The 12,894-nt window shown below is 36.3% G+C and overlaps 1 protein-coding gene across 2 annotated transcripts in view; it reads right to left on the reverse strand.

Moving 5' to 3' along the window:
- SLC41A2 (solute carrier family 41 member 2) overlaps nt 1–12,894 on the reverse strand; it is a 119,041-nt gene that overhangs the window by 86,368 nt on the left and 19,779 nt on the right. For both annotated transcript variants that reach the window (XM_049626223.1, XM_049626222.1), the window contains one exon: nt 11,398–12,123. In XM_049626223.1, the coding sequence (XP_049482180.1) occupies nt 11,398–11,952 (555 nt within the window). In that variant the 5' untranslated portion in view covers nt 11,953–12,123. The remainder of the gene's footprint in view (nt 1–11,397; nt 12,124–12,894) is intronic.

The raw sequence follows: 12,894 nt of genomic DNA on the forward strand, positions 1-12,894 counted from the left end.
GGTATTTTATCTTTAGTACAAACTCTAAAATTATAGCTATGCTTTATAAGGAGAGACAAACATGGTGATGCCTTCTTAGCTTTGTGATCCTGCCTTGATCCTGCCCCCTTACCTTCTCTTTGCCCATTTAAAACACTGGTATTGTGTCCACAAAACTTCACCAAAGCATCCCTTTTCTCTCTGACCGCTCTACTTTCCATATCAGGAAAATAACCCTAACTCAGAGTCCCAAGTTAGAAACACAACTTAGGTATTGCATCATTCTCTCTGCATTCCAAAACACACACACTGTATGGCAGTGTAGTAATAAATTAAGGAATACTTGAGAGCTCTATTACCCTCTATTTCAAAAGAATATTTTCAGCATTGCAAGAATATTGTCTTCATAAAACATAATAGGATCTCCGGGTTTGGCAGATATTAGCTTTCAATAATATTCTAATGAGAAGTATAAATGTACCTAGGAATTACTAGTAGTTACAAAGGTATTAGCTCAGTTTGCTTAAATTTCTTTTAGATGGACGGGTAGCTAACATTAACCGCATTTTATAGAATCTTTACATAATCCAGAGATTAAGTCTATGGACAATCCAAGATACACATATAGCATGTTATACAGAGAACAGGATCCATCCACAAGACAGGGCTCTGCTGTCTACTACCTGTATATTCTTGGGCAAATCACTTAAAACTATTTGCTTATTTTTAGCAAGGGAAGAAAAGCTTAGACTGGGTGCTAATATCTAGGGATATTTCCAGTTCTGAATCCTATAATTTAAAACTCTAAATTTGACTATCAAAATTCAGGAATCTGTATGACAAAGTAGAGTTTGTTTTATTTCATTCGTGCTTTCATTCATTCCACAAGGAATTAATGAACGTCTACTCTATGTAAGGCATTAGTCTGGTCTTCTGGACTGGGCACTACTTAAGTGGGACCAAAGACTATGTGGCCTACCTATCCCGCCCAACTCCATTTACTAGTAGTAAGGGAACTTACATCACTTTAGATTTGTGGTTCTCAAACTCAAGCCCGCATCAAAATCACCAGAAATGCTTGCAACAACTGTTTGCTAGGTCCCACCCTAGATTTCTGATTCAGGGCTGGGATAGAGCCTAAGAATTTGTGTATCTAAATTCCCAGATGATGCTGATGCTGCGGTTCAAGGAGCACACTTTGTGAACCACTGACTCAGATAAACAGAAAGACCAAGGAGGGGCCAAGTCCTATATGTGAGTCACTACACGCAAGGTTTTGTTCCTGCCTCTTCTGCACACTTTTTCATCTCCATTTTCCTTGAAACAACATCCACTCCCTCCTGCTTAAGAAGCAGTTCAATTCCTTTTCTTTGTGATTTTAGTGAAATTGCCAATCTGAGTGGCCATCTGTCCCCCAAGACAGAAATGTAACTCAAACAGGGCTGATCATATTATTTTATCTCCCTAGTCACACTGACTGGTTCCAGGGGCAATTATTCCTTAGAATTTTCCAAACTGAAGACAGACAACAGCTCATTCTTTCTTTTTGTAAAACAAACTAAAAGTATATGACTCCACAACTATCACGAGGTATATGCAACAGGAGAGAATGTGGGCAACAAACAAACCAGAAATTGAAATGAGAGATAGACAGAGAGAAGGTAATCATAAAATTAAGCCCCCAATCTAGTTATATCTCAGGTAGGCTGTATACGTATTGTTCCCAGTTACCAAAGACAATGCATTCTTTTTTTTTTAATCACTTAAATTAACTGGATATATAGGTTTCAATTTCTCATAACAAAAAAGTTCTGACTCACAGACATGATCCAAAATTAAGATATGTCCCCCATCAGTGAGGAGATAGTACAATAATTAAAAACATGAGTTTTGCAGTCAGCCAACTTGGGTTTAATTCAGCCACTTACCAGTTGTGTGACCCCAGGCAAATAATTTAATATCTAAGCCCGGTACGTAAAACGGAAATAACATCACCTACCTCAGAGTCCTCCTGAACATCAGATAACTAATACGATATACTGACAAAGAACATTCAATGAATGTTATTTGTTAATATTACACCATTTACTGAACACTGATCTCCCAGGCACTATAATTGTGCTTCCCATGATCTTTTACAAGTTCTTTAATTTGGGGCCCAGGATTAATAAAGTGATATTGTAAATCACAAGCACACAAAGGTAGTTTAGGCTGAGACAAAGGCTTACTCCTTGGGGTAAGCTTGAATATGTAAAAAGAGCATTCTGTATCCCTACAGGTCTTTTTGGTACTTCAGTAGAATTCCTATAGCAGCACTCTCTTTACCTCTAAAGATACTTAAATATTCCGTCATACACTATAGCTATAATCTATGTATATGTATTTCCCACTACTACAGAAAGGCATAAACTTTGGGGCAGAAATTCCAAATTGGAATTGCTAGCTGAGTGAGTTCTCTGAGCCTCACTCAAATTCTTCGGTTGTAAAGTGAGGAAATATCTACACAACTCAATCTTTGAATTACTGCTTCAACTCAAAAGAGGTGATGTTGGCAAATTTTCTCAGCAAACATCAATTGACAACTCCAAGCTGACTGATAATTAAAGAATAAAAGGAAAAAGTAGAGAGGCAGGGCTAGAGCAGGTCTTAAATAAAACAGGGAGTAGATGTCCTACTAAAGAGAAGGCAGATAATGGCCAAGCAGTCTATCTTAACTGGCCATCTGTCACATATTAGAATATAAGAATACTGCCTTAAGACACTAATGGCTCTTTAACTCCTTATCTTGAATTTGATAATCCAGCTGAGGCAGCACATGCATCAGCTCCTGCTATGGACTGAGTTGTGTCGCCCTCATAAATCGTATGTTGAAACCCCAACCCCCAGTGTGACTGTATTTGGAGACAGGGCTTATGAGGAGGTGACGAAGGTTACACGAAGTCATAAGAGCAGGGTCCTAATCTGGCAGGGCTGGTGCCTTTAATAAGAAGAGTAAGAGGCCTGCTCTCTCCCGCATGTGAGGGCACAGAGAAGGCAGCCCTCTGCAAACCAGAAAGAGAGCTCTTACCAGAAAGTGAATAGCCTGGGACCTTGACTCTGGACTTCCCAGCCTCCAGAACTGGAGAACTAAATGTCTCATGTTAAAGCCACCCAGTCTGTAGCATTTCATTATAGCAGTCCAAATAGACTAAGACAGCACCAAAGACAAACTTTACTATTTTAGTTGCATAAAACTGTCCCTAAACTCTATTACTTCAGAGGTATGTAGCCCTTAAAGGATTACAAAAGTTTCCACATGCGTAAATTTATATAATGTATAGTGGTTAGGAGGACAGATACTGAATCTGGACCAAGATCCAACCCTCAGCTCTATCACTTAATCACGAAGTATTTTATTTTACAAAACAGAGACAATAACACTTTCCTTATAGTTGTAAGGATTAAAATAAGATGATGTATGTAAAGGGCTTATGGTAGTGCCTAGCCTATAGCAAACCTTCAATAAATGGTGACTGTTAAACTTTTATTCAACAAGTATTTATTGAGAATCTACTCAACCTGCTAGGAATGTAATGGTTAAAAATAAAAAAACAAAAACTTACCACACACAAAATGAAATAGAAAATTTTGATTAGCCCTGTGACTTCTAAAGAAACTCAAGTTGTAAATAAAAACATTCCCACACAGAAAATGGGAGGCCCAGATGCCTTCATCAGGGAATTATACCAAATACTTAGGAAAGAAATAATGACAAAGTGACATAAACCTTAACAAAGGAGGAAAAATGAGAACATTTCCAAATTCATTCACGACACTAGTACTACCTGAATGAAAACTGCCAATGACATTATGAGAAGGACAATTATGGGCTCATCTTACATATGAATTTAGATGCAAAAATCCCAATTCCAATTCCAATCAAAATATTAGCAAAATTAATCAGAATTCTAATCAAAATTAAAGAACAATAAATCATGACCAGGTTACACTTATTCCAGAAATGTAAGGTTGGTTTAATCAATATAATTCAAGGGGCGGCTGGGTGGCTCAGTCAGTTAAGCCTCCGACTCCTGATTTAGGCTCAGGTCATGATCTTACGGTTGTGAGATCAAGCCCCACATTGGGTTCCATGTGACAGGGTGAGCCTGCTTGGGATTTTCTCTCTCCCTCTCTCTCTCAAAATAAATAAATAAACTTAAAATAATAATAATAACCAATATGATTCAACACAGCAATAAATAAAGGAAAAAAATCATATAATGTTATCAATAAATACAGAGAAAGTATATCGATGAAACTCAACATCCATTCATAATTTTTAAAACAAGCCTTAGCAAACTAAAAAAGAAACTTCCTTAATATGATAAAGAATATTACAAAAATCAACAACAAACACCATACTTCATGCTGAACTGTTGAAAGCTTTCTCTCTGAGATCTGGAACAAGATAAGCCTGCTTTCAGCACTTCCAGTTTATAGTGCTTTGAAGGTCCTAGTCAGTACAGAATGGCACAAAAATAAATAAGTAAATAAAATATAAAATATATAAGGTTTAGAAAGAAATAATACTGCCTTATTCACAGATAATATGGTGGTATGATGAAGTAATTCCAAAAGAATTACAGATAAATTATTTTTGTTAATTATTTTAATGTTTATTTTTGAGACAGAGAGAGACAGAACTTGAGTGGGGAAGGGGCAGAGAGAGAGGGAGACACAGAATCCAAAGCAACTTCCAGGCTCTGAGCTGTCAGTACAGAGCCCCATGCGGGGCTCAAACTCACAAACAGTGATATCATGATCTGAGCTGAAGGTGGATGCTTAACCGACTGAGCCACCCAGGTGTCCCAGATAAATTATTAATATTAGTGATTTTAGCAAAATTGCTAGATACAGGGTCAACAGATACACACAAACATAAAATGAATTTTTTTAAAGAACTATACCATTTATAACAGCATAAAACGTATCAAATAATTAGGAATGAGTCCAGCAAAAAATATAAAAGACTTGTGCTCAGAAACTATAAAACCTCAGAGAGGGAAATTAAAGATGACCTAAATAAATGGAGAGGGCTATTTCATGTACATGTATCAGAAGAGTCAGCATTATCAAGAATCAATTCTTCCCCTAATTATCTGTAGATTCAATGCAATCTGAATCACAACTGCAACACCCCTTTGTTTTGTGTGGAAACCGACAAGTTTTTATACTAAAATGTACATTTAATGCAAAGGGAAAAGAATAACCAAAGCACTTTGAGGAAAAATATGGAGAGAACATTCTCTACTAGATATCAAGATAGTGTGATATTAATGCCAAGCAACATAAATACACCAAAGAAGCAGAATAGAGAGCCCAGAAACACATCTGCACATAAATGGGTACTTCACTGACAGCAAAGATTTTGGTTATGTAATAGTGCAGACACAACTGAAAGTCCATGTGGAAAGAAAAAAACAAAACAAAACAATCCCTACCTCACACTCTCTATAAAAAATTATTCCAGGGAGAGAATGATCTAAATGTAAAAGGCCATGGGCCCCTGGGTGGCTCAGTTGGGTAAGCGTCCAACTTCAGCTCAGGTCATGATCTCACAGTCCGTGAGTTCCAGCCCCGCGTCAGGCTCTGTGCTGTCAGTTCGGAGCCTGGAACTTGCTTTGGATTCTGTCTCCCACTCTCTCTGCCCCTCCCCCACTCATGCTCTGTCTCTCTCTACCAAAAAATGAATAAACATTAAAAAAATTAAATGTAAAAGGCAAAACAGCAAAGCTTTAAGAAGGCAATTAAAGAGAATACCTTAATTACCACAGAATACAGAAAGATTTCTCAAGCAAGAAACGAAAAGTACAAACCATGGAAAAGTAAGGGAAAAGGCACTATATCAAAATTAAGAATTTCTGCTCATCAAAACACACCATTGAGAAAGTAAAACGGTAAGCTGCAGAGGAAGGAAAGATATTTTTAATACATATAACTAAAGGGCTTGTATCCAGAATACACAAATAATTCTTAATAAATCAGTAAGAAAAGACAAATAATAAAATGGGCAAAAACCCTTTATCACTAATGTCCAAATAAATGATCAATAAACAACATCAGTCATGAGGGAAATCCCCAAGATTTCCAATACCAGAATTTCTAAAATTAAAAAGACTGCTGATACCTTGTGTAAATAGGAATACAGAGCAATGAGACTTCTCATACACAGCTAATTAATCTGTAAATTGGTACAATCATTTGACATATCTAAATTTAAATGCCTGGATATCCTAAGACACAGAAATTCCATTTCTACATATATATATATATATATATATATATATATATATATATACACACACACACACACACACACACACACAATAGAAATGCACGCACATGTGCACCCAGAATCTGGAAACACCAAAGAGCATCAATAGCAGAATGAATAAACTGTGATATATTCATAACTGGATAAGATATGACAATAAAAATAAATGAAATACAATTTCATAAAACTTACATAATGTTGAACAAAAAAACCAGACACAGAGGACTAGATACTCTATACTTCATTATATAAGGTTTTAGAAGAATTAAGTAAAACCAAACAATGGTGTTTAATGATACACTTTTATAAAGACAAGGAAGCACTGATTACCTTTGGTGATGAGGTATAAAGGGCAGCAATCAGAAGGGAGCACAAAGAAAACAAATGAAGTGCTGATAAGATTCTGTTCCTTGACCTGATAGTTATATGGTTGTGTCACAAAAATTCACTGAGTTGTACATTTTTGGTTTGTATACTCTGTATGTTAAATTTCACAATCAAAAAGTTTTAAAAAGCATATTTAAATTAAACCTTTCAAAACATTTGTTTTTATAACTTTTAACACTAAAGTTTAATATTACAAACTAATTATACATGTGCTGTTATCTCGAATAGTATCAAGAAATGAACATTACACCACAGGAATGTACATATAACCTATATAAATATTCCAATAAACTATACTCCAACACATCATTCTTATAGATGTATAGATGTTATCATTTTAGAACTAAATATTGAGTGTTTCTTCAGAATAATTGGTATATCAAGAAAAAAATATCAGGGCACCTGGGTGGTTCAGTGGGTTAAGTGTCCCAACTCTTGATTTCGGCTCAGGTCATGATCTCATGGTTTGTGAGTTCGAGCCCCGCATCGGGCTCTGTGCTGACAACTCAGAGCCTGGAGCCTGCTTCAGATTCTGTGTCTCCATCTGTCTCTGCCCCTCCCCCACACACACTCTGTCTCTCTCTGCCTCTCAAAAGTAAACAAAACTAATAAAAAAAATTTTTTTCTTTTTAAAAAAGACCTACCTGGAAAATCCACAAAATCTCCCCATCTCAATATCTTTAAAATAATTATACCTGCAAAGTTTCATTTCCCCCCCCAGCATTTTTACTGATATATAATTAACATACAACGTTATATTAGTTTCAGGTGTACAATATGATTCCACAATTCTATACATTACTTAGTGCTCATCCTGATAAGCGTACTCTAAAATCCCTATCACCCATTTCACCCATTCCCTCACCCACCTTCCCCCTGGTAATCATCAGTTGTTCTCTATATTCAAGAGTGTTTTTTTATCTTTTTTTTTCTTTGTACATTTTTTCTTAAATTCCATGTATGAGTGAAATCATATTGTTTTTGTCTTTCTCTGACTTATTTCACTTAGCATCATATCCTCTAGGTCCATCCATGTTGTTCCAAATGGCAAGATCTCATTCTTTTTCATGGCTGAATAAGATTCCATTGTATATATACCACTTTTTCTTTATCAGTTCATCTATTGATGAACACTTGGGTTGCTTCCATGTCTTAGCTATTGTAAATAATGCTGCAATAAACACAGGGGTGCATATAACTTTCTGAATTAGTGTTTTCATTTTCTTTTGGTAAATATCATCAATAATGGAATTACTGAATCATATGGTGTTTCTACTTTTCAATTTTTTAAGGAACCTCCATACTGTTTCCCACAATGGCTACACCAATTTGCATTCCCACTAATAGTGCATGAGAGTTCCTTTTTCTCCACATGCTTGCCAATACTTGTTATTTCTTGTGTTTTTGATTTTAGCCATTCTGACAGGTCTGAGGTGATATCTCATTGTGGTTTTCATTTGCATTTCCTTGATGATTACTGATGTTGACATTTTTTCATGTGTCTGTTGGCAATCTGTACATCTTCTTCAGAAAAATGTCTATTCAGGTACACTGCCCATTTTTTGGTATTCAGTTGTAGAAGTTCGTTATATATTTTGGATATTAACTCCTTATTGGATATATCATTTACAACTATCTTCTCCCATTCAGTTGCCTTTTGTTTTGTTGATGGTTTCCTTCACTGTGCAAAGGCTCTTTATTTTGGTGTAGTCCCAATAAATTTTGCTTTTATTTCCCTTGTTTGAGGAGACATATCTAGAAAAAGGTTTCTATGGCTGATGTCAAAGAAATTACTGCCTGTGCTTTCTTCTAGGAGTTTTATGGTTTCAGGGCTCACATTTAGGTCTTTATTCCATTTGAGTTCATTTTTGTGTATGGTGTAAGAAAGTGGTCCAGTTTCACTCTTTTGCACGTAGCCGTTCAGTTTTCCCAACACCATTTGTTGAAGAGACTGTCTTTTCCCCATTGTACGTGCTTGCCTCCTTTGTCATAGATTAATAGACCATATAAACATGGGTTTGTTTCTGGGCTCTCTACTCTGTTCCATTGATGTAAGTGTCTATTTTTGTGCCAGTACCATTCTGTTTTTTCTTTTTTTTTTTTTTTTTTTTTAAGTAAACTCTATGCCCAATATGGGGCTTGACCTCACAACCCCAAGATCAAGAGTTGCATGCTCCACCAACTGAGCCAGCCAGGTGCCCCATTTTAATCAAAACAGCTTGTAGTATATCTTAAAATTTGGGATTGTGATACCTACCAGCTTTGTTCTTCTTTTTCAAGATTGCTTTGGCTATTCAGAGTCTTTGTGTTTCCACAAAAACTTGAGTACTATTTGTTCTAGTTCTCTGAAAACTGCTGTTGTTATTTTGATAGGGATTGCATAAGATTTGTAGGTTGCTTTAGGCAGTATGGACACTTTAACAATATTGGTTCTTCCAATCCATGAGCATGGACTATCTTTCCATTTGTTTGTGTCATCTTCAATTTCTTTCATCAGCGTCTTATTGTTTTCAGAGTATAGGGCTTTCACTTCCTTGGTCGTCTAATAATAGGTATTTTATTACTTTTGGTACAACTGTAAATGGGATTGTTTTTCTTAATTTCTCTTTCTGCTATTTCATTATGAATGTATAGAAATGCAAAAGATTTCTGTATATGAACGTTGTATCCTGTGACTTTACTGAATTCATTTATCAGTACTAAAAGTTTTGGTGGAGTCTCAAGGGTTTTCTTTTTAATGGTTTTGTTTTTAATGTTTATTTATTTTTGACAGAGAGAGAGAGAGAGAGAGAGAGAGAGAGAGAGACAGAGCATGAGCGGGGGAGGGGCAGAGAGAGAGGGAGACACAGAATCAGAAGCAGGCTCTAGGCTCTGAGCTGTCAGCACAGAGCCTGACGTGGGGCTCAAACACACAGACCCTGAGATCATGACCTGAGCCAAAGTTGGATGCCCAACCGACTGAGCCACCCAGGCACCCCTCAAGGGTTTTCTATATATGGCATCATGTTGTCTTCAAATAGCGAATGTTTTACTTCTTCCTTACCAATTTGGACGTCTTTTATTTCTTTCTCTTGTCAGATTCCTTAAAAATTTAACATACTTTTTTTAAAAAATTTTTTTAATGTTTTTATTTTTTTTTTGAGACAGGAAAGAGAGAGCATGAACAGGGAAGGGTCAGAGAGAGGGAGACACAGAATCTGAAACAGGCTCCGGGCTCTGAGCTGTCAGCACAGAGCCCGACGTGGGGCTCGAACTCACGGACCGCGAGCTCATGACCTGAGCCCAAGTCGGCCGCTTAACCAACTGAGCCACCCAGGCGCCCCTTAATATACTTCTTAACATGGTTCTTTTTATATCCTTTCTCCAACTGATGGTGGAAATTATGTTCCTATTTATGTATGTTTTCCATTTAGATAAAAATATTATCTGTTGAAAGCTTTTTAGTGTCACAAATGACCTGAGATTTCTTTTAGGGAGCAAGCAATGAAAGACAAGGGCATGTTACTCTTTCTCTGACTGATGAATGAAAACTGACAGTAATAGAATGTCACATTTTAACAACTTACTACTTTAGAAAGATAATTATAGAATAGGTAATTCTGTAACCACACTACATTAAGAACTCCTAAAAATGATAAGTAGCATATACATTTTTAAAATGAATAACATACATAAAAGTAATTCACATAAGAAATATCCATAGAACAACTAATGGTCAACAGACATATGAAAACACACTAAACATTAAAAATAAAGAAGTTACTTTTTTTAAAAGGCTGCTAGTTAAAATATGAAAACATTTTCCTATCAGTTGCCAAAAATGAAAAGGATCAAGAATGTTCAACATGGATTGATAAGGACATAGCAAAATGAAAGTACTTATGTATTGAGAGGATTATAAACTGGCACAAACTTTTTGAAAGTCAATAGGACAGTGTCTAATAAAGTTTTAAACATATACACCTACCCGAATTCCCAGCAATCCCATTTTTAAAATCTAGCCTATGAAAATAGTGTAAATATATTTCTAAGCGCATTCATTATAGCACGAGCATGGGAGAGTGAATAAACTTTGGTATGTACATACAATGGAATATCAAGTTCTCATTTTAAAATGCAGAATATCTTTGTTACTAGTTTGGAAAAATATGTAAGATGTATTATTAAGCAATGAAAATAATTTGCAGATATATATAGCACTTCATTTTTATTTCTGAAAAAGAAACTGTGCATGTGTATATATGAAAACATAGAAAAACATACGCAAGTAAACACAACCAATTCTGAACAACGGTAACCTCTGGAGGGGAAGGGAGTTTGGTCTGAAGAGGAAAAACCGGGAAGACTTTTTATCTTGTATTTAATTCTCTGCATGGTTTTCATGCATTTTAACAAGTATATGATTTTATTCAAAAAGTAAAGAAGCATTTAAATATAACATTTATTGGGTTTTGCATTTAATTGATTTATCCATTTTGGGGTTGCTTTATTATTGTAATACTTTATGAAGGGTTACTTTACAATCAGAATGAGACCATTCTCTCAGAACTTGTAAAGGAAAACAAACACACACCTAGAAGCAGCAGATTCGCTGCCCGAGCCAGCATGGGTTCATTTCACTAAGGGATAAGTTAGATCTAAAGTAAATGTGTGAGATGAGTAACCCACCTAAAGCACCTAAAGCAACAAAGACGGTGAAGATAAAATGATAAACCCACCTGGACTATATCCAAAACCATGCCGGCTGAAACCGTCCCAAAACCAGCTAGCAAAAATGGCACAAGTATTTGCAGCGCCATGATGCCACTGGATTCCTTTGGTGACTTCTGGTTGACTTCCACAGTGGCATCTTCATCGCCATCACTGGATGCAGCTTCATTCTGTAACATGGCAGCTGTTTCCGCAGCGTCCCTTGCATCACAGTAATTGTAGCTGGCATAGTCATCATACTTTGGGCTGCAGCCTGACGGCGCATGCCCACTAGTGCCATGAAAAGGCGGCTCTGAGAAACTGTGATACTCCATGTGCTGCTCAGATCGATTACTAAAAGTCTGGGCTGCAGCTGATAATCCCTCTTGCCAAATGCCATTGGTTTTTTTGTGCCTATCTTCCTGGTTTTTCTGGTAAATTACTGGAACCATACTCAACAATAAGTTTAAAAACTTATCAGATTGAATTGTATTTAAGCTTAAAGTCCAGTCTACAAAACCTCCTCCACTACTTGGACCACTACTCGTGTTACTGGTAATAGATCTTCCTTTACTATTAGTCATATTGTCATCACAAAAGACCCTGTACTCCTTAGATCTCAAGCTTCACAAACCATAGCAGGTAAAGTCAGAACCACACAAATGCTGGTTTAAATTAAGACGCTGACTTCATTTTGTAGGAAATAATGTTTCTACTAGTAAAAGATGTTTAGAAGGTCCACAGAGGGATTGGATCTGAAAAGAAGAAAACAAAATCATTTTTAAAAATCAGATTAACTGTCTTCATACTTAAGATTCTCATAGAAAACACATGTTCTTTTTTTTTTAATTTTTTTTTTTACATGTATTTATTTTTTGAGAGACATAGAGAGACAGAGCACAAGTTGGGGAGGGGCAGAGAGAGAGGGAGACACAGAATTGGAAGCAGGCTCCAGGCTCCGAGCTGTCAGCACAGAGCCTGACGCAGGGCTAGAACTCACAAACTGTGAGATCATGACCTGAGCCGAAGTCGGACGCTTAACCGACGGAGCCACCCAGGCGCCCCAAAAACACATACGCTCTTAAACCAACCCTAAGGTATAGGGACACTATACTTTGTGGCCTTAACACATACCTGTTTTGAGCCATACAACTACTTTGTACACAGAAAACAGTACAGGGCTATTGCGCCCAATCTTTGTCAAAAGTTTCTCATCTTTGCATACTTAATGTAGCTGATACCTATGTAAAGTCATCAAATGTCCCTGCAGTCCTTCCTACAGTGGACAAATTTATTAAATAAAGTGATGGCTTCTATTACTTACAGGGAGGTCTCAAAATCAAATCATTACAACTCTTTACATATGTCAGTACGTAATAAAAGGTAAAGTATATGGCATCATGTTTTAAATGTGTTAAATAATAAACCGTGTAACTTTATTTACAACTTGAATAATATATATTTTATCAAAATGTTATTTTTATTAACTATGAGGAGACAATGATAATTTTGCCATAAAAACATTT

Source organism: Panthera uncia, chromosome B4 (genome assembly GCF_023721935.1).
Source record: "Panthera uncia isolate 11264 chromosome B4, Puncia_PCG_1.0, whole genome shotgun sequence".
Classification (NCBI taxonomy): Eukaryota; Metazoa; Chordata; class Mammalia; order Carnivora; family Felidae; genus Panthera; species Panthera uncia.